At 40.8% G+C, this 26679-nt stretch overlaps 1 protein-coding gene across 4 annotated transcripts in view; it reads right to left on the bottom strand.

The window, feature by feature from the left end:
* The window catches only part of cyp39a1 (cytochrome P450, family 39, subfamily A, polypeptide 1), a 42716-nt gene extending 16238 nt beyond the window's left edge, over positions 1 to 26478 (bottom strand). For all 4 annotated transcript variants that reach the window (XM_080192395.1, XM_080192394.1, XM_080192396.1 and 1 more), the window contains exons 1-9: positions 26207 to 26478; positions 19831 to 19966; positions 18887 to 19061; positions 17446 to 17595; positions 15586 to 15679; positions 11500 to 11595; positions 8804 to 8894; positions 3238 to 3371; positions 143 to 238 (exon numbers count right to left, since the gene is read on the bottom strand). In XM_080192395.1, coding sequence (XP_080048521.1) covers positions 143 to 238; positions 3238 to 3371; positions 8804 to 8894; positions 11500 to 11595; positions 15586 to 15679; positions 17446 to 17595; positions 18887 to 19061; positions 19831 to 19966; positions 26207 to 26410 — 1176 coding nt within the window. In that variant the 5' untranslated portion in view covers positions 26411 to 26478. The remainder of the gene's footprint in view (positions 1 to 142; positions 239 to 3237; positions 3372 to 8803; positions 8895 to 11499; positions 11596 to 15585; positions 15680 to 17445; positions 17596 to 18886; positions 19062 to 19830; positions 19967 to 26206) is intronic.
* Between the last annotated feature and the right edge of the window lie 201 nt (positions 26479 to 26679).

Genomic DNA, 26679 nt, shown 5'->3' with positions numbered 1-26679 from the left:
TATTCCTGTATTAAGCTGAAAATACTACTACTGTTCCAAAGGATTCAAAATTCTATTTGCTATGTAGACATGAGGTACTGGCAAGCATTTCTGTTACACATATCCAAAGGTAATCAATAATAAAATGCTCAAATATACTCACGGGAAGAAACTTTTCAGGTTCAGGGAAATGCTTTGGATTCCTGTGTGCCCAATAAATTGACAACATAAGCATGTCTCCAGAAGGAACAATGTAATTCTAGAGGAAAAAGATTTTGCCATTACATAATTCCTGAAGATGTACAGGTGCAATTATTTTTCAATTTTTTTATAGTTTGTAGTTTCTTCGTTTGTTCTCCTAAAGGTATTTAATCAGCTTCTGCACAAGAACAGATGAATTAGGAACAGGATTAGGCCACTCAGCCTGTTGAGCCTGTTTTACCATTCAATAAGATCATGACTGATCTGACTGTAACTTCAACCCTACATTCCTGCTCACCCCCAATAATCATCCATACCCTTGTGGTGGGTTTTGGTTGCATAGGTGCTGGCTACCATCCAATATCTGTATATTATCAGTAACAAGCTGACTGTTGTACAATGTGAGGATTGTCACAGTGATATTCAATTATGGAAGCTTCATAGCTGAGTCTGATCCATTTCCCAGAAAATTTCTAGTTTATTCCCAGAAGTATTCATTAGATGGTTATTAAAAGGAGGATCTCTGATCGACGTTCCTCTTTACTGTTCCAAAGATAGGGGCAGGAATCTTACTGTCCTGCCCACCACAGGAATCGCAACAGGTGAGGGTGGACTATGGAAAGGTCTATTGGCCTTGGGCAGGATTTTATGGTTTTGAGATAAGTGAGATTATAAAATCCTGCCCAATGAGGCCAATGTACTATCATACTGGTTGAAATTAGCTATTTAAGCAAGAAATGTGACCACATTGCCTAATCATGATGAGCAGCTCCGCACTGGATGAATTCACTGAACATCAATCCTGCATTTTTTTTGTTTTAGAATATTCAAATCTGCACTTACGACATCCAATTTATTGTGCACACCTGAGATAGTTCAGCTACATTTCTTTTGAATTAGTGATGGATCTCCTCGCCTGTGTAATATGTTTGTCACAAAAAGCAAAAAATGGAGGATGACATGTGTGACAAAACATTTGTTCAACTATTTTCCTTTCAAATCCAGGAACAAAATGCCAGGGGATAAAGGTACTCCTTCGGAAATCAGGCACACAGCCAAGGTTCCACTCTCTTATTGCAAGTTACGATTTTAATTTGCTTCCCCATCAGACCAATCTAAAGGGAACAAAGAAGCTGAGGCCAGGAAACTGAAAAGATAAGTGGTTTGTATAAAAAAAAAAGTTGCTCGTGGAGCCCAAAGGAATTCTCCTGCTCACCTGGTCCTGATAAGGAAAGTTTTGGCCTCCCTTTCCCCAGCTTCCCTTGTCTCATCTATTTGCAAGCGCCTCCTGATCCATTCCAATAATTTACCCGGGTGCTAGGGATGATTGTTTCGGTCCTTGGTGGCCACTTCCCAAACCAATCCCCCCACCCACCAACCCCCCGACTGCTTATCACTGATTTTGGGCCGGATACTATTAAGATCTACACAGATGAGACAAGGGAGTTAAAGGCTGTTGTGCCCCACACTGCCAAAGGGATGTTTGAATAACTTTCATCCCCAAGTTAAAATCAGGCCAAAGGAGTTTAAAGGCAGCTACAGTAATAAACCAGCAAATCCATGTCCAACTATGCAAATGTGAGGTCAATTCAAACTCGATTTTGAAACTGTGGGCTTGAGGGAGTATGAAAGTACTCTTGAACAAACACATTCCTGACTTATCAAGTTAAATTTTAACAGCCAACTATTTTAGAATTTGAATGTAAGTTATGAAAATCCATTCAGATCATGGTTAATAGTAGAAGGATACACATGTTCATCTGTTCATTAAATTCATATGGTAGAAAATAGTTGAACTAATTAGAAGCTTAACAGGAAAAGATTAGACAGGCAAGCTTTTCCCACAGAAAGACTTCAAGAAAGAAAAGTGTTTTCTTTTTAAATGTTATCTGTATAAGATCATTTATGATCAATAGACTTCAACTCTGCTATTTTTTCCCCAGTTAAAACTTTACATATTGGATATTTTGCTATGAACATATATAATTATATTACCCTTTTTAGATTATTTCCTTGTCAATTGTTTAATAACTTTTCATCTTATACCAAGGTTAAAAAAAACTTTCTCATTCAAAGACTGGAGAATGAGATCCTGTGGAAATATAAGGTAAATATCAGAAACTTTAAAATATTCATTAGACTAGGGTACACTGATTCTGATTCCAGGCACGTTACTGAAAGCACATCTCAAAAGTACAATAAACAAACAGTCTCGAAGGTACACAGCATCTCAATTTGCCCATGAGTGATCGAAGATGCAAGAACCAAAATCACCCACAGCCAAAAAAAACTCAAACTTAACACTTTGTTCATTTTATGCAAACTAGCACAGTATAAATTTAGATATGTGGGATATTTATTTTAAAATAAGAAACAAAAAAGTATCAAGTAGGAAAATGCCATTTTGTTCATCTGGAACCTGTTTTCCACAGGTCACATGATATCTTTATCATAGACCCACCCCATCCGTTTAATCTCCTGAGGCAAAAATTATATATTGTGTAATTCTCACATCACTATGATCTTGTCCTGTCCTGCAGTCCTCCAGACAAATATTCTTCACAATTCCCAAACCGCAGGAACTATTACACTCCTTGGATTACAGTCTGCACCTAGCCCTGCAACTACCAATCCCATTCGCAACCCGATATTTATCCTGCTTCTTATAAAAAGAATTAATCAGATAAGCCTTGATGCTATACAAGCGATTAGTTATGGGTAACCGTATAACAATAAAATCTATTTTCTGTAGAATCTTATCTGTACTGCTTTTGTAAGTATCTGTCTTTTGTGTTCTCTCTGCATATCACATTTGATTTCAATAGATTTGTCCTTGTGACAAATCCTTGCAATGTTCCAGTTGCTCTTTTAATAGCTCAATACTTTTCTTTTTACTCCTGGAGTTCCAGGCTTGTAAATCTACATTTTTGACATCCTGTTAATCAAATTCAAGAGGTCTCAGCTGATCTTTCCATGTTTGTTCCCAGCACAGCTCGAGTGATTTGTACATACCTACATTCGTCTTGCTTGAAAGCAGCAACAACATAGGTAACTCACTTTAATTTTCAATGGCTGCACCACTTTTCTAGTTATAACTCCTGGGGCTCGCAAACGAATTGCCTCTAAAATGCAACATTTCAAGTATGGGAGCTTCTGTAGATCATGCTCTTCCAGTCTGATCTCTTTATTACCTGAGGAAATTTTAAAAAAAATGTACACCTGCAGTTTTTTAAAAATATCTTGATTTTGATTTGATTTATTATTGTCACATGTATTAACATACAGTAGAAAATATTGACCCTTGCATGCTCTACAGACAAAGCATACTGTTCATAGAGAAGGAAACAAAGAACAAAGAAAATTACAGCACAGGAACAGGCCCTTCGGCCCTCCAAGCTTGCGCCAATCATGCTGCCTGACTTAACTAAAATCCCCTACCCTTCCGGGGGCCACATCCCTCCATTCCCATCCTATTCATGTACTTGCCAAGACATCCCTTAAAAGTCACTACCTTATCTGTTTTCACTACCTCTCCCAGCAATGAGTTCCAGGCACCCACCGCCCTCTGTGTCAAAAATCTGCCTCGTACATCTCCTTTAAACCTCATCCCTCGCACCTTAAACCTGTGCCCCCTAGTAATTGACTCTCCCACCCTGGGAAAAAGCTTCTGACTATCCACTCTGTCCATGCCTCTCATAATCTTGTAGACTTCTATCAGGTCGCCTCTCAACCTTTGTCGTTCCAGTGAGAACAAACAAAGTTTTCCCCAATCTCTCCTCATAACTAATGCCCTCCATACCAGGCAACATCCTGGTAAATCTTTTCTGTACCCTCTCCAAAGCCTTCACATCCTTCTGGTAGTGTGGCGACCAGAATTGAACACTATGTTCCAAGTGCAGCCTAAGATTCCATAAAGCTGCAACTTGATTTGCCAATTTTTAAACTCAATGCCTCGACTGATGAAGGCAAGCATGCCGTATGCCTTCTTGACTACCTTCTCTACCTGAATTGCCACTTTTAGTGACCTGCGTACCTATACACCCAGATCCTTCTGCCTATCAATACTCTTAAGGGTTCTGCAATTTACTGTATATTTCCTATCTGTCTGAGACCTTCCAAAATGCATTACCTCACATTTGTCCGGATTAAACTCCATCTGCCATCTCGCCGTCCAAATCTCCAACTGATTCATATCCTGCTGCATCCTCTGATGGTACTCATCTCTATTTGCAAATCCACCAGCCTTTGTGTCATCCGCAAACTTATTAATCAAACCAGTTACATTTTCCTCCAAATCATTTATATTTACTGCAAACAGCAAAGGTCCCAACACTGATCCCTGAGGAATGCCACTTGTCACAACCCTCCATTCAGAAACGCACCTTCCATTGCTACCCTCCGACTTCTTTGATCAAGCCAGTTTTGTATCTACCTTGCCAGCTCATCTCTGATCCCATGTGACTTCATTTTCTGCACCAGTCTGCCATGAGGGACCTTCTCAAAGGTCTTGCTAAAATCCATGTAAACAACATCCACTGCCCTACCCATATCAATCATCTTTGTCACTTCTTTGAAAAACACGATCAAGTTCATGAGACATAACCTTCTCTTCACAAAACCATGTTGCCTCTCATTAATACGTCCACTTATTTCCAAGTGAATGAGAGAATGAAGAATATAGTATTACAGTCATAGCTAGGATGTAGAGGAAGATCAACTTAATGCAAGGTAAGTGCATTTAAAAGTCTGACAGCAGCAGGGAAGAAACTGTTCTTGAGTTGGTTGGTACGTGACCTCAGACTTCTGTATTTTTTTCCTTTTTGAGTCCAGAGGTAATATCACACACAAAATTCCATCAGCAGGTACAGAAACCATGAAGGACAACCAAGTATGTGAGGGGATGAGCATGGTAGATGTGTGGGGTTACAGGAATAGGGTGGGGTTGTTGTCAGTGCAGGCTTGATGGGCTGAATGGCCTCCTTCTGTACTGTATGGATTCTATGAAATATACAGACGGAAATGTCTTGTTGCTGTTCTGTGGCAATGGGAAGGTAAACCGGGTTTGAAAATTTCATTAGTTTATGAAGTCCCTCAACTGAGCAGTACAAATGAATGTGACAGCTGCATAGTGACCACGCCAGTTACTATTTTAACCTGTGTATTGTTATAGATGTCTAATATTACAATTCAATTAATTTTATGCAGTTACATGGTCCCCATTAATAGAAGATCAAATATTGTATGGGCTGGAACTCTCCAGTTGTTCATACTGGGGGAATTCTCTTGTCCACCTGGCAGCGCACCCCACCCATCGGTTTCCTGTCGGCGTGGGGTGACATCAATAGGAATTTCCATTGACAGCGGCATGAATCGACCCAGTAGCAAACAATGCACCACTCCCCACTGGCGGGAAACACGTGGCTGTGAGGCTGGAGAATCTCGCCCATGGTATTTGAAACACAAGCAACAATTTGCATGATGAAAGTTAGCAGTGACACACTCTGCTGGTCAACAGGCACCCTTGCCCTTTTCTCCAGGTGTTTTGTGTTAGATTAAAAGTTTGGTACAATCAAGACTTGCGTATACATGTGTTATAATAAGATATTGCAATTACAGCTGTCAAGCAATTAAAAATGATTTCTGATTAATCTTCCATAATTAAATATTTATATCTGTTGATCCTGATTTCAATTGTGCATTTAGTTGATTTATTTTTCATCCTTTGAAGCAAAAACGACCATGTTCATCTCAAGCAGTGTTTCTTGGGGTTCCTGTGATTACATAGGTTAGTGGTTCCCAACCTTTTATGGCACACTGCTGCACTATATAAAAAAAAAATTGAGACACACCTCCTATTTTCTGTCTTCTTCCCTTACTGCGAACTCTGTTTTAACTTCTTCCTGTCCTTTCACTTTTCCCAGCATTTTGTGCCCTTTTGAGTTTTTGCTTCTCACATGGGCACATGGGACCTTGGTTTTCATTTCCAATTCCCATTGATCATGTGCATGGCCTGACCAACATAAAAAAATCTAAACCACGCATATGCCACTCTTTCCCAGCTGGTACACGTGCAGAAAGCCCAGGATTCATAGCTTTTGGAAATGCCAATTACAGAGCTGAAGGTGAAAATTAGTTTTAGTTTAACTAGATGAATTTTGAATCACTTTGAATCTTTTTTGCAACACACTTGGTGGTCTTTGCAGCACACCTGGTGGTCTTTGCAGCACACCTGGTGGTCTTTGCAGCACACCTGGTGGTCTTTGCAGCACACCTTGACAACTAAGCCCTGCCTGGAAGGCTCTCCTGCAATAAGATAGTGCAGACAACTATGTTGTGGATGAGTTATTTGCTTAGGATTTCCTCTGCATCTGTTGTGTGCTTTCTTTTGAAGGAATTTTTAAAAATTTGGTACTATTAAGTGCAGCAATCCTCAATGAGTTTCTCCCAGGATTCAACGTCATTAACCAAAACTCCTGAACGAAGCTTTCAGAGTGTTTTTTAATAATGCTTTCTTTGACAGCCATGAGGGTAGTGCCCCAGGCTCAAGACCTCCAGAGAAGATTCACTTGGGGCATTCTGGCTATATGATTGTCTCAAATGGTGTAGAGGCTTCATATGCTCAGCTGAACGCTGCAATGTCTGAAATTCTGTCCAACTATATGATCTCCAGAAGCTTCCAAAGGCAGATCAATTTGGAAGTTATTGAGCTTCTTGGCATGACACTGGTACACAGTCCAAGTCTTGCACGTATAGAGCAGCAGCATTGTTCTGTTTGTTAGGCATACTTACTCCCCTTTATTCCCCAGACTGTTCAAAGTCTACCAAAGGTTGCACCTGCTGTGGCAATTCTTGAAAATGTCTCATTGTTAACATACACAGCTAAAGCGAGTGAGCTACTGAGATAAATGTGATGTATCTGTTGGTCATGGACTGAAACATTAGGTTCAAGATAGAACTCTCCTGAAGCAGGCTGGTACAGTACTTGGAAGTGCATGATAAAATAGGACTGAATCAGCACAGCTTTGTCAAGGGGAAATCATGTCTGACAAAATTGTTAGAGTTCTTTGAGGCAGTAACAAGGAAGTTAGATAAAGGAGAATCATTTATTTCGATTTCCAGAAGGCCTTTGACAATATGCCACATAGAAGACACTTAAGTAAGTTAAGAGCCCATGGTGTTAAGGGTAAGATTCTGGCATGAATAGAGGATTGGTTGACTGGCAAAAGGCAGAGAGTGGAGATAAAGGTGTCTTTTACAGGATGGCAGCCGGTCACTAGTGGTGTGCCTCAGGGGTCAGTGCTGGGACCACAATTTTTCACAACATACATTAACGATTTGGAAGAAGGAACTGAACGCACTGTTGCTAAGTTTGCAGATGATACAAAGATATGTAGAGGGACAGGTAGTACTGGGGAAACAGGGGGGCTGCAGAAGGACTTGGACAGGCTAGGAGAGTGGGCAAAGAAGTGACAGATGGAATACTATGTGGAAAAGTTGAGGTTATGCACTTTGGAAGGAGGAACGGAGGCACAGACTATTTTCTAAATGGGAAAATGCTTAGGAAATCAGAAGCATAAAGGGATTTGAGAATCCTTGTTCAAGATTCTCTTAAGATTAATGTACAGGTTCAGTTGGCAGTTAGACAAATGCAATGTTTGCATTCACGTTGAGAGGGCTGGAATACAAGAGCAGGGATGTACTTCTGAGGCTGTATAAGGCTCTGGTCAGACCCCATTGAGTGTTGTGAATAGTTTTGGGCCCCATATCTGAAGAAGGATGTGCTGGCCTTGGAAAGGGTCTAGAAGAAGTTCGCAAGAATGATCCCTGGAATGAAGAACTTGTCGTATGAGGAATGGTTGAGGACTCTGGGTCTGTACTGATTGGAGTTTAGAAGGATGAGGGGGGGAATCTTACTGAAACTTGCAGGATACTGCGAGGGCTAGATAGACTGGACATGGAGAAGATGTTTCTACTAGTTGGGAAAAACTAGAACCAAAAGGAGACAACTTCAGGCAAAAAGGATTTCCAAGTTGGATCTGAGTTACGCCCAGATTCTGCACTTAGAGTCAAAATGGTAAAATCGGGCCCAAGGTGTTGTCATGACACTACCTGACAGACTGGTGGAATCAGATTCAATACCATCGTTCAAACAGGGTATTTATTTAAAGAGAACTAATTTATAGAGCTCAAGGGACTAAATTGGATACCTTTTTCAAAGGGCTAACACAGGAGTGATGGGCCAAATGGGTCCTTTCTGTTCTGTAAGATTCCATGACTCTACCCAAGTCTAAAATTAGCAAGGAATCTTGATTTTTTAACTTGGTTTAGGACTATATGTGTGTTTTATAAATATAAAATATATTTATTCTGCTCAACAATTTGCACCCATTTTGGCAGGTCACCTTTACTTGGTTTTTATTCCATACAGAAGTAAAGATCACGTAGGTCAGGAAACCACTAAGTAAAGGAAATGATATCAGAGATGCCACAGAACATCATAGACTGATAAGAATTTGTAATTGGAATAGCATTTTCGGAAAATAGACCAAATTCGACGCATTATCATAGTCAGTAAGATGTAATCAAAATGCTTTTATCACCCAGTCAAGTTTCTAAACAATACCTTGATCACCAAAGACAGAACAGAGCTCTTTCATAACGGTCTTGTAAACAAATGGGTTCGAAATAATGAATGTAAGAGTCCAGAATGTGATCTAGAAAATAAAAACAGCGGCATTTAAATATTTACAATGTTCACTATTTTTAGCAACTCATGTACTCAAGTAATGGAACATCTGGCACAAAACACTTTTTATTAGATTAAATGTAAGCAAGCCAATTCAGCTATCTTGGGTCATCAATTAAAATTGGAATCAGGGGAAAACTCTCCACTGGTTGCAGCCTTATTTAGCTCAAAGGAAGATTGCTGTGGGTGCTGGAGTTCGATCATCTCAGACCCAGAGCCTTTCTGCAGGAGTTTCTCAGGTTAGTATCCTAGGCCCAACCATCTTCAGCTGCTTCGTCAATGATTTTCCATCATAAGGTCAGAATAGGGGATGTTCACTGTGACCAATTTAAAGAGATACAACAAGATTTCACGTTTTTAAGACTTTTACTGTAACAAAAAAACCTAAAACCAACATTGATTTCAAGTCACTAAAAATTACTTAGTAGGCAACTAATAAAGTACAAAAAAGACACGCCTTATTATCCTTTAATCAAAAACCTCACATTGTATTTATACTTTAAAGCATGATCCCTACAAGATTGCAATCTTTACAGGAAAAGGACAAAATTATTCCCAGCTTTCAATGGGTTTGCTTCCCCTGTTTTGCAGTGTCATAGCATTAAGTGACCATTGGAAGTCCTTTCCCTCACTCTTGAGAAGTACTGAACTAATTTCCATCATCATGGCTCACTCTGCTGATTCCATCTCCAGATCAAACCAGGAAGGATTTTCCAGTGTCTTTAAATTTAGTGTTCCATCTTTTTGACCAGCAAACATCCTCCCCCACGCATTCTGTCTGGTAGCTAATCAAGAAAACGGCTTTTTCCCTTCTGCTGACCTTCACAGTTGCCATCACCGTCTTTCTATACCCAGGATACTCTCTCCCCATCTCAAATCTCTGAGACAGTAAATCTGCCCAAAGTCACGGCAACTGTTTCTGCCTTTTTTGCGTATTAGAATTGATGCATGGGTTTAAAAGAACTTGGGGATTTAAGCCCCTTGTCCCCATGGTAACCTGGTCAATTCATGTTTGTCATGGACAGAACAAGCAGGAGGTCACATGCTCCCTTTTAAAACATAACTATCTTATAAAATCTCACATTCTTAACATAATGAAATCTAGATCTGGACAACAATCAAGTTTGAGCTGATGTGCGGCAAGTAACATTAATAATGCTCAAGTGTTAGGCAACGAACATCTCCAGCAAGAGAGAATCTAAAGCATCTCCCTTAATGTTCAACAACATTACCTTTGCTGAATCCTCCATCACCACCGAGCAGAACCTTAACTGGACAACTAATAGGTCAGAGGCTGGGAATTCTGCAGTGAGTAACATACCCCAAGCCCAACAGCAATCCACAAGGCACGAGTCAGGAGTTTGATGGAACACTGTCCACTTACCTGGATGACCAAAGCTCCAATAACATTCAAGAGGTTCAACAACAACCAGAACAACCTATTTTATTTTCTCCATCCATCACCTTAAACTTTCATTCCTTCCATTGCTGATACAATGTGCACTCAAGCATCTCACCAAGACACCTCTGACAGCACCCTCCAGACACACAACTTCTTCTACCTAGACAAACAAGGGCAGCACACTGTGTCCTTCAAATTTCCCTTCAAGTCACATTCCATTCTGATTTGGAAATATATCTCTATTGTTGCTCAGTCAAAATCCTGGAACTTATAGTGCTCTGATATGCCTACATCAGAATAACTACAGTGATTCAAGATGGCAGCTCATCATCACCTTCTAAAAGGCAATGAGGAATGGGCAATATATGCTGACCTTGCCAATGATGCTCATGTTTAAAACACAAATTTGAGAACGATAGAATATAGCAATGCATTTAAGGCTACTCAAAAGAAAGGACTCGTTTTAGTTCCAAAAGTACCTGCAGCTGACAAACATCTTCTGATTAAAATGCAGAACTTAAATCATAAAAACAAATTGGTCCTAAGCACTTTGCAACCAATCCTGCACTCAGATTGAAAACACTTGCCTTCTTTCACAACTATCATGAATGAAAATACTTCACAGCTAATGAAGTACTTTTGAAATGTGGTCACTGTTGTAATACAGGAAATGCAGCAGCCAAGTTATGCACAGTAAACTCCCATAAAGAACAATGATTTTCACAGTAACTTCATTGCGGTGACACGAATAAATAATCTTTAATTACCAAATAATCTGTTGTTGTAATGTTGATTGAGGGACAAATATTTGATGGGACACCCAGGATAACCCTCCGCTCTTCTTCAAAATAATGTCACGAGATCTTTTGTGTCTGCTTTTGTGTCACCTCATCTGAAAGGTGGCACCACCAACAGCATTCCTGCAGTACTACATTGGACTGGCCGCACAGGTTGCTGTGCTCAAATTCTGGAGTTGGAATTGAACCCACAAACTTCTGACTTAGAGGTGAGAGTGCTACCAATCGAGCTATAACTGACACAATGTTCAGATTTTCTGAAGGGCAGACGAACCAAGGTATCCCAAAATCTGGATGATTTCACAATTGCGAGCATCTTAATTGGTTTGTTTTGGGCACGGAATCGTAGACAGGTATTTCAATATGGTACTCACAGGAAGTGCATTGGCCTGGGAAGCCCAGAGCATCAGTAGACTGTAATTTGCAGTAGCGTTCCCATTCAAAGTATCTAAAAGATGCTGTAACAAAGTCTGGAAAATATATAAATTTTTGGTGTTAACACTATTAAAGTAACAGTTACTTAACATGCAAAGTAAAAACTAACAGGAATAAGAAGTTCCTTCCCATAAAATGTCATAGGTACCAAATGGTATTAGCAGCAGTAAGAACATAATCCACTTCCAAAAGGAAATCTGATCAAAAATTAAATGAAATTCATCTTTCATAAAAAGTTATTTTATCAGCTATTGGTTGGTCCATGGTATAAGGATGCCTGTAGCCATTACCATGCTTATAACCGAATTTTCCAAATACTAAATCTTCAGAAAGCATTGTAGGAACAATGCAGTTTGATGACAGAGATAATCATAGAGAACTGCAAATAAGATTTTATATTTCCTTCCAAAGCAGTCTTTTCATACATTTGCAAGAATTAAGTAATGGCCACTACAATCTCAATACATTGGAGGACCAAAATAGAAAATGTTAATTTATTTTAGTTTAGCAATTACAAGATACTCAAGGACTAACATGTGTTTTTGTGACATTTCCTGGGAATAAATTATGCCAACAAATACTGGAGGCCTCGATCCCTCCCCAATACAATTAGAGAAGGCATCTTCCTTCCCAGGTGTACTGACATTAATTTTTATGACTTTTGCTCTTATGAGTAATGAATCTTCCTACACAGTAGCATGAAATAGTTTTGACCTACTGAGACTTTAATTATTTATCTATTTGTCTAATAATGCAGCAATTGCCAAGTAGTGACCCCATCATAACACTCATCAGTGATATGTTTATATTCCCTGACGCCGTAGTACACCACTGGGGAAAGCACTCATTGAAATATGAACCAATACATCATGCCAGGAAAGAATCAGAGTTCACTTATCAAGATGGTGAAGTTTTCACATGTATAAGAAATTAAAAGTATTTCATTGTGATTATATTAGATTAGCCAAACCAATTAAAATGTGAAACTTCAAAAATATAAAATAATGATCACTTTGATTTGTTTTTAGTGAGGCCAATCATATAAAACATTAGAACATAGAACATTACAGCGCAGTGCAGTGGCCCTCAATGTTGCGCCGACCAGTGGAACCAATCTAATGACCCTTTAACCTAAACTATTCCAATGTTATCCATATGCCTATCCACTGACCGTCTGAATGTCCTTAAAGTTGGCGAGTCCACAACTGCTGCAGGCAGGGCATTCCACGCCCTTACTACCCTCTGAGTAAAGAACCTACCTCTGACATCCGCCCTATAATTACCACCTCTCAATTTAAGGCTATGTCCCCTTGTGTTAGCCATCACCATCTGAGGTAAAAGGCTCTCACTGTCCACCCTATCCTATCCTTTGATCATCTTGTATGCCTCAATTAGGTCACCTCGTAACCTTCTTCTCTCCAATGAAAATAACCTCAAGTCCCTCAGCCTTTCCTCAGAAGACCTTCCCACCATACCAGGCAACATCCTGGTAAACCTCCTCTGCACCCTTTCCAATGCCTCCACATCTTTCTTATAATGCGGCGACCAGAACTGTACGCAATACTCCAAATGCAGCCGCACCAGAGTTTTGTACAGTTTTAACATGACCTCACGGCTCCGAAATTCCATCCCTCTACCAATAAAAGCTAACACACCGTACGCCTTCTTAACAACCTTATCAACCTGGGTGCCAACTTTCAGGGAGCTATGCACATGTACCCCAAGATCACTCTGCTCGTCAACACTACTAAGAGTCCTTCCATTAGCCCTATATTCTGTACTCCTGTTATTCTTACCAAAGTGAATCACCTCAGACTTTTCTGTATTAAACTCCATCTGCCATCTCTCGGCCCAGATCTGCAGCTTATCTATGTCCCTCTGCAAACTGTAACATCCATCCTCACTGTCTACAACTCCTCCAACTTTGGTGTCATCAGCAAATTTACTAATCCATCCTTCTACACCCTCATCTAGGTCATTTATAAAAATGACAAACAGCAGTGGCCCCAAAACAGATCCTTGAGGTACACCACTCGTAACTGAACTCCAGGTTGAATATTTCCCATCAATCACCACCCTCTGTCTTCTATCAGCTAGCCAATTCCTGATCCAAACTGCTAAATCACCCTCAATCCCATGCATCTGCATTTTCTGCAATAGCCTACCATGGGGAACCTTATCAAACAAATACATTTCCACAGATAAAAACCGTAACATGTATCAACTTCGCTGTGAAGGTTAAACGGCCAGTACAATGGTACATTTTTAATTTCTTTAGAAAACACTTGACTACCAGAAAATGAACAATTTATTACACTTGTGGTTACACTGGCGAAGTTATATCATCTTCTTAAATATTTACCAAATAAATGAATGATTCTTGACTTTACTATCAAGCCACTCCACCAGCAGTTCTATTTGTGCTTCACCCCAGTTTCATTGTCTGACAGTATTATGGGTTTACAAACTCTACGGAGTTCAAAAGTTTTAATTAAATTATAAATGTCCCTTTCTCCATTTACATACAAGTCTTTTTATACACTTGGGTATAACATACATTGTTCGCTCTGCTTATCTTCAAATAGCTTCACAGTCTTGTCTCTGTTCGAGAACGGTGTGGAGTGTAGGAAGGATTTTACAATCATTGACAACCTGCTTGGAGTTACATAAACATTTCTTCCTGAGCAAACAAGTCCTGGATTGGAAGTTCAACCCCAGGCCTTCTGGCTCAGAAATGGTACTAGCTGAGCTACACAGCTCTTACAATATAAATATAGTCAGGAAATAAAACTGTTGAAATGATTAAATGATCAGTAATAAAGCAGATAAAAACTTTTACAAAAGCACAAAATACAAAAGCAAATTTTTCCATTTACGGCACAAACACATCATTATACTTAAAGATTTTGCAAAGTTTCTCCCGATTCCCACAAAGAGAATGCAAGACAATATCTATCTAACCTTACATTCTACATTATTCATTCCAGCCTCATGCCTTCCTTGGTATGGAAGCTCAAGGCAACTTAAGGAGCATTACAGAAATCACTGGACATTGCGTAGGCTGGCAGCAATGTTTCAATCCATTCTGACTAATATATTCATCCAGCTCTTTTTAAAATATCAATAAATGCTTTATTTGACAGTATATTCCACATTTTCATATTAAAGTAAGACCAGTGAAGATGAAGACCAAAGTTAAAGAAGTATCAGGAAAGCATCCACGAAAGGGGTGAAATTCTCTTGTTTACGCCACAGAGAAAGCTTGCTCTTAGTCCAGCGAAACTATATTATTATAGCTATATTATTCCTTTCCCTGAAATATGACTCATTAAAATGTATACAAAATTAAAATATAAGATCAATAAGCACTGCATATAAACTTCTCAAATTTGAAATTAGTTGAAAAATTTGATTCACTATAGTAAGTGATTCTACGAATTTACTTTAACGCATCATAAAATCACCATGCTTTACTGTTCCATCTTACTGATTTGTTAAAACACTATTCAGTTGTAATCCAGCCTGAATCATGGAAACTCTACAGTGCAGAAGGAGGCCATTCGGCAAATCGAGCCTGCACTGACCACAATCCACCCAGGCCCTATTTCCGTAACCCATGTATTTACCCCACTAATCCCCCTAACACAAACGGACGATTTAGAAGGGCCAATCCACCTAACCTGCACATCTTTAGACTGTGGGAGAAAATCGAAGCACCCAGAGGAAACCCACGCAGACATGTGGAAAACATGCAAACTCCACACAGACAATGATCCGAGGCCAGAATTATTCCGTGTCCCTCGCTCTGTGAGGCAGCACTACTAGCCACCATGCTGCTGTATGAATGATGATATTTTCAGTTTAACAGGAATTGTACAGAATAGAGTTTCTATACTTAAAGTTGCAAAGCCAATGTGAATAGTATTTCTAAGTTTCAATATGTTTGCTATATTCAAATAAACAATTTCAGTTTTGGTGGCATTTACTCTAAGGTGGGTTCATATCATTAGAAATTCCAGTGTTACCTTTGAGTTGTCATCAGCGGGTTTCATCTTTTCAACCTTGGCTACAATACTTTGAAATAAAGACAGAAGCCAGTGCTTGGATTTAGCCCAGTCCCTGCAGATAAAAGTTGAAATGAGAAACAGAACAGAATTTTACTTATTTAGATGAAGATGAGTCACTGCATGATTATCATGGAAACCTTTGCACTACAATTGTCCCTAAATCAGTTTCCCTCGATCTGGATGGCCATAAAACATTAGACAGGGGTTGTGGGGGGAGAGGGGGACTGGTGGTGTTGAGATGGCGGCGCGGGCTCGTTGGGCCGAAGGGCCTGTTTCCCGGGCTGATTTTGTTCTTTGTACAATGATTATCAAAATGATTGTGACGAAATGTCTCCCAGAAACTGTTTAACATGTTTACCAGAATGTGACTGTGCCAGAGATGATACAAAGGATATGAGTCCACTGGAGAGGATACAATGGATTTGACTGCACTAAGCCGGATACAGAAGATGTGACTGTACTAGAGAGGGTATAGAGGAGATTTACAAGTCCGTTGTCAGGACTGGAAAGTTTTAATTATTAAGAAAGATTCGATGGGCTGATATTGTTTTCTTCAGAGCAGAAGAGGCTGAATGGAGATTTAACAGAGGTAAATAAAATTCTGATGGACCTAGAAAGAATGGATAGGAAGGATTTTAACACAGAGTTTAGCATAGATTTAAATGATGTGGAGATGCTGGCATTGGACTGGGGTAGGCACAGTGAGTAGTCTCACAAAACCAGGCTAAAGTCCAACAGGTTTATTTGGTAGCACGAGCTTTTGGAGCGCTGCCCCTTCATCGGGTGAGTGGAGAGTTGGGTTCACAAACAGGGTGTATATAGACACAGACTCAATTATAAGATAACGGTTGGAATGCAGGTCTTAACAGATAATCAAATCTTTATAGGCGCAGATAATGCAAATGGAGAGAGGGTAAAGCACAGGTTAAAGCGACGTGAACTATCTCAAGCCAGGACAGTTAGTGAGATTTCGCAAGCCAAGGCCAAATGGTTACAGATAGTGTGAGATGAGCGCAAGACCCCTGTTGAGGCTGTCCTCATGTGTACAGAACTTTATAGCCAAGTCCCGCACACATGAGGAAGGCCTCAACTGGGATCTTGGGTTCATGTCATACTACCTGTAACCATTTGGCCTGGGCTTATGAAATCTTACCAACTGTCCTAGTTTGAAACGGTTCATACCTCTTTAACCTATGCTTAACCCTCTCTCCACTTGCATTGTCTGCATCTGTAAAGACTTAATTATCTGTTAAGACTCACATTCCAAACATTATCTTGTAATTGAGTCTGTGTCTATATATGCCCCATTTGTGAACCCAGCTCTCCATTCACCTAATGAAGGAGCAGCACTCCAAATTGGTAGACGAATTAGAGAGAGTTGAGATATTTTTTCACCCAGAAGATGGTAAGTGTCTTCAACTTATTGCTCAAAAGGATGGTTAACACAGAAGCCTCATATTTAAATAATACATGAATATGCACTTGAAGCATTGGAAGCTATAGGGCTATGGACCAAGAATCAGGAAACAAAACATTCCTTTATTGGCTGGCACACATGCAATGGCTACCTTCAATGGGTAAATTTCTACAATTCTAAGAACAGTGCTGGAACAACAATAGCAAGTAACACTCAAAACCACTGAAGAGTTAAAATATTCCAGAGCTGAACCTTTAATTGCTTAGGCTCAACATTTACTCTACGTTTCCAAGGATTTTTTGGCCAAAATTGCAGTGAATAAGCATGAGAACCCCAATAGAAAATTCAGCCTTGCTAACTCTAACTCCAGATATATGCTTCAAATAAAGTGGATCATTTACCTTAGTAAAAATTCTGGCAACTGGGAACCAAATTCAAATTCCCTATCAAACTTCTGGAAGTGATCTTCAAACTCTCTAACTGTGTTTCTGTCAGTTGGACAGATGCCTCTTCCAAACAGGTTGTTCACAACTGCAGGAAACATACTGTGCCTGTCAACAGGTGAATAAAAATGAACTTCTTGTACAAGGATTTCATTATCCCCCAAAAATAAAATTCCATACACAAATATGAATAACATGCCTCAGTTTGTTTTTATTGAAAAGAATCACAAGCTGTGTTCACTATGGGTCCATCAATGTTTATTTAAATTCTAATTCTTATTTTTGTGTAACTGAGGAAGTTTACATTAGGAGGCCTTTGTTGCTGTGATTAAAAGCACTTCTGAAACAAGAAAAAAAACACAAATGCAATATTTTCAGTACAAATTTAAAAATGTTCTTATTTCAGCTAAGGCAGCAGATGAAGCACCGCAATTATCCTGTGTGTCCCTAGGGCAGTCAATATTCCCATTACATTACACAGTGAAAATAAATTCATGGTGATCCCAGCAGAAAGTTTTACAATTCTTGCATCAGGTAATAGGATCTTTTTGTACATTGTGTGACATAACAAGGACAAATGCCTTTGAGCAAAAAGTTGTTATCACAGGCAGTAAATTACTGAGATGCAACCATTTGGCTACGTCAAAATAAGTTACTTTTCTGCATGATGATTGTGCCACATTGGAACACGTGGGCATTTCATATTCAAAAAAAAATTGCTCCATGAGACAGGGTTTACAAAAGAGTCAGCAGGATTATTTAGGGTCTAACAGAACTCTGAATTATTGTCAAACGTCCACAAGGTTAAATTGTTTCTACTGTTTGAAAGAAAATTGAGTGGTTTTATTATAATTAGCTATCAGGCCAGACTACTCTGTCTAAATGTCCTCATCATGTACACTCTTTCAATAGGCTATTTCCCCGGGTTGAAATGGTCGCTACGGGAGGACACAGATTTAAGGTGCGGGGAGGAAAGTACAGAAGTGATGTTAGGGGTAAGTTTTTCACTCAGAGGGTGGTGAGTGAATGGAATCGGCTGCCGTCAGTGGTGGTGGAGGCGAACTCGCTGGGGTCTTTTAAAAGACTTCTGGATGAGTATATGGGGTTTTATGGGATTGGGGGTTATAGATAGGTCTATAGATTGGTAGGTGTTGATGTGATCGGCGCAAGTCGTGGGCCGAAGGGCCTGTTTGTGCTGTAGTGTTCTATGTTCTAATAGCATAATGTATGGTTTTGAAAAATATATAGGATATCTCCAAATTGAGCACAGGTTAATGTAGCATTTATTAAAATCAGGATTTTATGACACAATTGAGATGGACAAACATGGAAGTTGGTATTTGTAACATATGAATTTCACAGAGAAATTTTGCATTAAGTTACAGTTGCAGTTACATACCAGATGAGGTCATACAAGTTATCAGTGCCTTTGGTTCCAAGGTGCACGAGATGTTCACTGAACTCCTTAGACAGATTAGCGGAGAATAGGTGCAATCTAAATGGAGCCAGCCTCCCTTTCAACATGTCATGAACTGCTGTGTGGCTCTTATAAAAACTATTTCTGTTAATAGAAGCTGTTGACAAGTAATTAAAATATTTTTAACGTGTTTATTACATTTATGAGCTAACAGGAAGAGAAGATGAAGGTAGTGTAGCAAACATTGTGCAGGCAAATTTTTAAAAGGTATTTAATAAAGATCAGCATAATTAACTTACTAGGAAATTTGAAGCGTATGCTTCAAGGGAGTGACGAAGTGAATACAAAACTAGTTCAGTGAAAGAAAATAGAGAGTAACAGTGAATGGTTGTTCTTCAAACTGGAAGGAAGTATAGAGCATTGTTCCCCAGGGATTAGTATTATGATTACTCCTCTTCCCCACATATATATTAATTACCTAGACTAGGGTACACAGGGCATTATTTCAAAGTTTTCAAGGTGATATTAAACACGGAAATGGGGTAAATATTGAGGAGGATAGCAACAAACTAAAAGAGGATGCAGACAAACTCGCAAAACTCAACAGACACATGGCAGATGTGATTTAATGCAGAATGAGGGGGTATGGAGGTCAGTTAGCTCAGTTGGTTAAACAGCTAGTGTGTGGCTCAAAATAATGGCAACAAGCTCCATACAAGAGATTATGAGTAAATATGAATGCACACAGAACTGGACAGAACATTATGAGATGTAAACTGGTTATAAGGTATGAGACAGAGAGCAGAGTTAAAGGAAACATGGTCTAAAAGAGTGATGGAACAGTTTTAAATGACTGAAAGACTTATTCAGGTTAAAGTGATCTCAAGCTGAAATACATTTAATTATACTTTCCACTTATGTCTTACCAGTATGCCATACAGCTTCTTGTACTCCTTCTTGAAAGTCAACATTTTTAGATTTAAAAAATAACTCAAAATCTTCCTCTTCGGTAATGAAGGTGAGTCTCTTTCCAGCAGCTACCACAGTAAAAACTGCTCCATACTACAAATGAAAAAAATTATGAGGAAGTGTAACAGAATGAATCAGTACAATCTGAGAAGTTTATCCTTGAGAAGATACAATTACAATTAATAGATAACGAACTATCAATTGAAAGTGTTTTTAGGACTTCAGCAGAGAGTGGGAAGAAAAGCCCATTGCAAGTGATACATTGGCCTTTATTATAAGGGGTGAAGTATAAAAGCAGGGGGGTCTTACTACAACTGTCCAAAGCATTGGTGAGACCACACCCTAGAATACTGTGTTTATTTATGGCCTCCTTATTTAAGGAGGGAGTTCAGAGTAGGTTCACAAGGTTGATTTCTGGGATGAATGGTTGTTCTGTGAGGAAAAGTTGAGTTTCCAAATAAATCTTATTCAATTTAAGATTGAGATAAGAAGAATTTCACCTCTCTGTGGATCAGTAATCTTTGAATGTTGTTACCCCAGAACCAGTGGAGGCTGGATCATTGAACATATTCAAGGTTGAGTCAGCACTAGTGTCAGATTCTCTCAGGATTGCAAACACCAGTGAGTTTCCTATGCTGGACATCCGCCCAAGATCTGCCAGTGACATCAAGAACCTTTGTAACATTTCTGTGACTGGAGTACAGTCAAACTTAGAGCACACTCAAAGAACAAAAAACAAAGTAAAGTACAGCACAGGAAAAGGCCCTTCAGCCCTCCAAGCCTGTGCCGATCATGATGCCTGCCTAAACTAAAACTGCATACACTTACGGAGTCTGTATCCTTCCATTCCCATCCTACTTATGTATTTGTCTAATTGCCCCTTAAATGCTGCTTGAACCTTCCCGGGCACTGCGTTCCAGTCATACACCATACTCTGTGTAAAAAACTTGTCTCACACATCTCTAAATCTTTCACACGCACCTTAAACCTATGTCCCTTAATGCTTGGCTTTTCTAATTTAGGGAACAGCATCTGACTATCCACTCTGTCCATGCCCTAATCTTGTAAACCTCTGTCAGGTCATCCCCCAAACTTCATCATTCCAGTGAAAACAGACCAAGTTTTTCCAACCCCTCCTCATAGCTAATACCCTCCAGACCAGGCAACATCTCGGTAAACCTCTTCTGTATCCCCTCCAAAACATCCACATCCTTCTGGCAGTGTGGTGACCAGAATTGTACACAATATTCTAAATGAGGCCTAACTAAGGTTCTGTACAGCTGCAGCATGACCTGAGAATTTTTATACTCAATGTCCCGACCGATGAAGGCAAACATGTCATATGCCTTCTTCACTACCTTATCCATCTGCATTGCCACTTTCAGTGATTGGTGGACATGGAATGCCCAGATTTCTCTGTCTGTCAATACTCCTAAAGGTTTTACCATTTACTGTATAATTCCTACATGCATTGGACTTTCCAAAATGCATTATCTCACGCTTGCCTGTATAAACTCCAACTGCCATTTCTCGTCCAAGTCTCCATCCGGTCTATGTCTTGGTGTATCCTCTGACAATCCTCTTCACTATCCGCAACTCCACCCATTTTTGTGTCGTCTGCAAACTTACTAATCAAACCAGCTACATTTTCCTCCAAATCATTTATGAATACTATGAACAACAAAAGTCACACAGCTGATCCCTGTGGAACACCACTAGTCATAGCCTTCCATTCAGAAAAGCACCCCTCTACTGCCACCCTCTGTCTTCTATGGTCAAGCTAGTTCTATATCCAGTTCTCTGATCCTGTGTGACTTCACCTTTCATACCAGGCTTTACTGAAGTCAATATATACATATGTCACTTCCTTGAAAAACTTGATCAAGTTAGTGAGGCATGATCTCCCCTTCACATAAGAACATAAGAAATAGGAGCAGGAATAGGCCATCTAGCCCTTCGAGCCTGCCCCGCCATTCAATAAGATCATGGCTGATCTGTCATGGCTCAGTTCCACATTCCCGCCCTCTCCCCATAACCCTTAATCCCCTCTCTTATCAAAAACCCATCAACCCGCGTCTTAAAAATATTTAGCGAGGCAGCCTCCACCACTTCAACGGGCAGAGAATTCCAGAGATTCACCACCCTTTGAGTGAAGAAGTTCCTCCTCAACTCTGTTCTAAACCGCCCCCCCTTTATCTTGAGGCTGTGCCCCCTAGTCCTACTATCCTTTCTGAGCGGGAAGAGTCTCTCCACCTCTATCCTATCCATCCCATTCATCATCTTATACGTCTCAATGAGATCTCCCCTCATTCTTCTAAACTCTAACGAGTACAAGCCTAGTTTATTCAGCCTCTCCTCATAGCTCAACCCCCTCAACTCCGGCATCAGCCTAGTAAACCTCCTCCGCACTCCCTCCAGGGCCAAAATATCCTTGCATAAGTACGGCGCCCAAAACTGCACACAGTACTCCAGCTGCGGCTTCACCAATGCCCTATACAGCCGCAGCAAGACCTCCCTACTTTTATATTCAATCCCCCTCGCTATGAAGGCCAGCATCCCATTAGCCTTCCTGACCACCTGCTGCACCTGCAAGCTGGGTTTTTGCGACTCATGCACAAGGACCCCGAGGTCCCTCTGCACCGTCGCCTGCTGCAGTTTTTCACCACGTAAGTAATAATCCTTCCTACCATTATTCCTACAAAAGTGGACCACCTCGCACTTGCCAACATTAAACTCCATTTGCCAGTTCCTGGCCCATTCGCCCAGCCTATCTAGATCCTTCTGTAGACTCTCCACACCCTCCACGCAATTTGCTGTTCCACCAATCTTGGTGTCATCAGCAAATTTCGACACCATACACTCGGTTCCCTCCTCCAGATCATCTATATAAATGGTAAATAGCTGAGGCCCCAGCACCGACCCCTGGGGCACTCCACTAGTCACCATCCGCCAATCCGAATAGCACCCATTGACCCCCACTCTCTGTCTCCTATTTGACAACCAATCCCCTATCCACGCTAACACCCTACCCCCAACTCCATGTCCCCTGACCTTCTGCAATAACCTCTTGTGAGGTACCTTGTCAAACGCCTTCCGAAAATCAAGAAAGACCACATCCACCGGCTCTCCTCTATCCACCGCCCTAGACACATCCTCATAGAACTCCAGTAAATTTGTCAGACATGACTTCCCTTTAACGAAACCGTGCTGCGTCTGCTCTATCAAGCAATTCCCCTCAAGATGCCTCACTATTTCCTCCTTGATGACAGATTCTAACATTTTACCTACAACAGACGTTAAACTAACCGGCCTATAATTCCCTGCCTTTTGCCTGGCACCCTTCTTAAACAACGGTGTAACATTAGCCGTTTTCCAATCTTCCGGCACTTCCCCGGAATCCAGCGACGTCTGGAAAATAACCACCAAGGCATCCACTATCACCTCCGCCATTTCTTTCAGAACCCTCGGATGCATTCCATCCGGTCCTGGCGACTTGTCCACAATCAGCCCCTCCAGTCTGTCGAGCACCGCCTCTCTAGTAACAGTAATGTCATTAAGACCCTCCAGTCCTACCACCTTTCCATCTCTAACACCACAAAACCATGCTGTCTATTACTAATAAGTCCATTTGTTTTCAAATGTGAGTAAATCCCTACCCCGAAGAATCTTTTTCAATAATTTCCCTACCACTGATGATAGGCCAGTGAGTCTTACATTTCCTGGGTTACCCCTGTTGTTCTTCTTAAACAATGGAGCAACATTGGCTATCCTTCAGTCTTTTGGAACTTCACCTGTAGCCAGTGAAGATACAAAGATCTCTGTCAAAACCCCTGCAATTTACACCCTTGCTTTCCTCACTATTCTGGGTAGACCCCATCAGGCCCTGGGGACTTATCTACTTTAATGCTTTTTAAAACACCCATTATCTCCTCTTTTTTGATATTGACATGACTTGCATCACAAGAAAGCAAAGGTCCAATTATAAGTTCCCAAACACATCAAGGGGCCACTGCTCACTGGATTCTAACTGCTGATGGAATTTTTGACAAGAGGAGTTGAGAAAACAAGCAGCTCTTTTCAACTACTGAAATGAAATGGTACTGAGCCAGCTATTCCCGGAGGGATTGCTGCAAGAATGGAAGTATGGTCTTTCTGGTGAGGCTCTTTCTGTTCTCTCTGGTGGATGTAAGAGATCTCTCAGCACTATCTAACAGAGAAGGGGATTTCTTCCAGGGGCTTGGCTGACGTTTGTTCCTCGGCCAACACCAAAAACACTTGGTTTGGTCATTTATTTCATTGCTGATTGCTGTCCACAAATTCACTGTCACATTTCCTACATTATGACATTGACAAAGGGTCACCCAGACTTGAAGTGTTGGCTCTATTCTCTCTCCACAGATGCTGCCAAACCTACTGAGATTTTCCAACATTTTCTGTTTTTGTTACAAAAATATTAATTAGTTATAAAGGACTTTAGGACAACATTCTGATGTTATGTAAGGTGCTATATAAATGCAAGTGTTTATTCTCATGATGCCTAAATAAGCTGGGGGAGGGGAGGGGAGGGAGACAGCGTTACTTTATCCCTACCAAAATTTCTGCTCTCCTGAAGAAGCTAATTTTGACTGGGATAAAATTCATGTTTTGGTTATCCAGCAAATGACTGCACATTCACCCTGCGGCTGCCCCCGATTCTATGTTTAGCAGAATCATGTTTCTGCCATGAGTCTTCAAGAGTTCGAACTGGCTAATGTCTGACCAACAGATTTTTAAGCACATAGGGCAGGATAACTCAAAAGGCAGTGGGATCGGGAGTGTGGGATTTGCTTCCTTTTCTTTCCATGCCATCAATCTGCCTCACATAAAGGTGTCGGAACTAAAAACATGATGCAGCTTAATGTCGGTAATGTCAACGTTGCTGCTCTTCAATGTGAGCTTCAATATCTTGGAAGCATTTTATTTGTCCTCTCCTGAAATATTGGCCATTCAATAGTTGAGAAAAAAGAACCAGGTTGCGGAGGGGGATGGGGATGATGGATTTTCAGCCATGTGGACACAATGTGCAGTTCATCGATGTTGATTTCGCAGGTGTTTTTCTTGAAAGCTTGTGGCTTGAAGAAGGACATAAGTATCTGTTCTTCCATTCTGCAACTGAATCTGGAGGGTGCAGCAGAGGCAATGTTAAATGGAATTTCTCTAGCACTCTTACATGTCACCAATACACAGTCCAGATCTCACTGCAGTACAGTAGTGGAGTGATGACAATTGCTCTGAACACTAAGACAACTGTTGACTTGCAAAGATCGTTGTTGCCAAATGCTCGCTGTTGTAAGTTTGCGAAAGGCTGAACTGACTCCTCGTCGACGGCGGCCTTTTAAGGGAGATGGCTGCCAAGGCATGGGAAATGCTTACATGTTCCAGAGTCCCTCCATCAACTTACGGGGAGCATGGTGGCATAGTGATTTTAGCACTGCTGTCTCATAGCGCCAGGGATCTGGGTTCAATTTCCAGCTGGAGTCACTGTCAGTGTGGAATTTGCACATTCTTTCTGTGTTTGCATGGATTTCCTCCAAGTGCTCCGGTTTCATCCCATAGTCCAAAGATATGCAGGTTAGCTGCAGTGGCCATGCTAAATTGCCCCTTAATGTCCCAGGATGTGTAGGAAGAAAGGACTAGCAGGGGTAAATATGGGTGGGATTGTTGTCTGCGCAGACTCGATGGGCTGAATGGCCTCCTTCTTCACTGTATGATTTCTGTATACGGGAAGGTGGCTGCGCAGGTATGGGTTGATACCAGTTTTGTTCTGACAACATTTGAGGACAGGCTGAGTTTCTTGTCTGCAGAGTTGAAGAGATCTAAGCCATACCAAAATCATGTCTGCTTTCACCCCTTAACCTCACCCAAGGTCAAGGGTAGCCTGCTGAGAGCAGTTTATTCAGTTCAATATAAAACATAAAGCTGTGATCTTCCTGGTTCACCTTCCCATCAAGCAATGCAATTACTAACTGAGCCAGCAGTGGGCCATCTGAGACATAAATATAACAGGAAGCAGGAAAATACAAACAGATTTGCATATCTGACGCTGCGTTTTTTTTTAAACAGCGATACATCTTAAAGAATTTACAGTTTGCCCAAAATGAGAAACACTCGACAGGCCGGCTGACTCATATCGAGAAACATAGTGCCTGTGTCACATTGAAAATAACACAATGCCTCCTCTTCCACAGCCAGGAGCAGATCTACTCCTACTCTGAGGCTCTGTTAAAGAATATAATTGTCACTTACAGGTTAATAGACAGGCTTTCTTTTTAATGGTAATGCTTGCATTTTTACCTCTGCTCTGGCTTGTTCGATAAACTCAAGTGGTGCTTTTCCGAAGCGGATAGAAGCCCTGATCCAGGGAATCCAGCCGCTGATGCAAGGAGGAGCCGCTGTCTCGCTGGGCTCCCTCTGCTTAAACTGCCAGCGGAACAGGGCTGCAGCGGCCAGGGCCAGCAGCATGGGAACCAGGAGCACAGCGCAGCCCGCAACATCCATCGCCACTCCAGCAACCTTCAAAACAGCTCAGGGCCAAGCGGCCCACAGCAGATATTTCGCAGGAGGATGGGGTGGCTGTGAGGAGGGGAGGGGAGGGGAGGGGCAGAAAACAGTCGGAACTTGCAAAGCCTGTTTTCTCTCACAAAGGGATTCAATTCGGCTACTTCCATTTTCAGCAACATGAGTTTTACAGCACGGAAATAGATCATTCGGCCCATCGTGTCCGTGCCGGCTATCAAGGCATTTCAAGTTCTCGTTTAACTGCTGAG

This window comes from Carcharhinus amblyrhynchos, chromosome 7 (assembly GCF_965287045.1).
Source record: "Carcharhinus amblyrhynchos chromosome 7, sCarAmb.v2.hapA, whole genome shotgun sequence".
Classification (NCBI taxonomy): Eukaryota; Metazoa; Chordata; class Chondrichthyes; order Carcharhiniformes; family Carcharhinidae; genus Carcharhinus; species Carcharhinus amblyrhynchos.
Note: the sequence above shows the minus strand (reverse complement) of the source record. Positions and strands in the feature narration are given on the sequence as shown.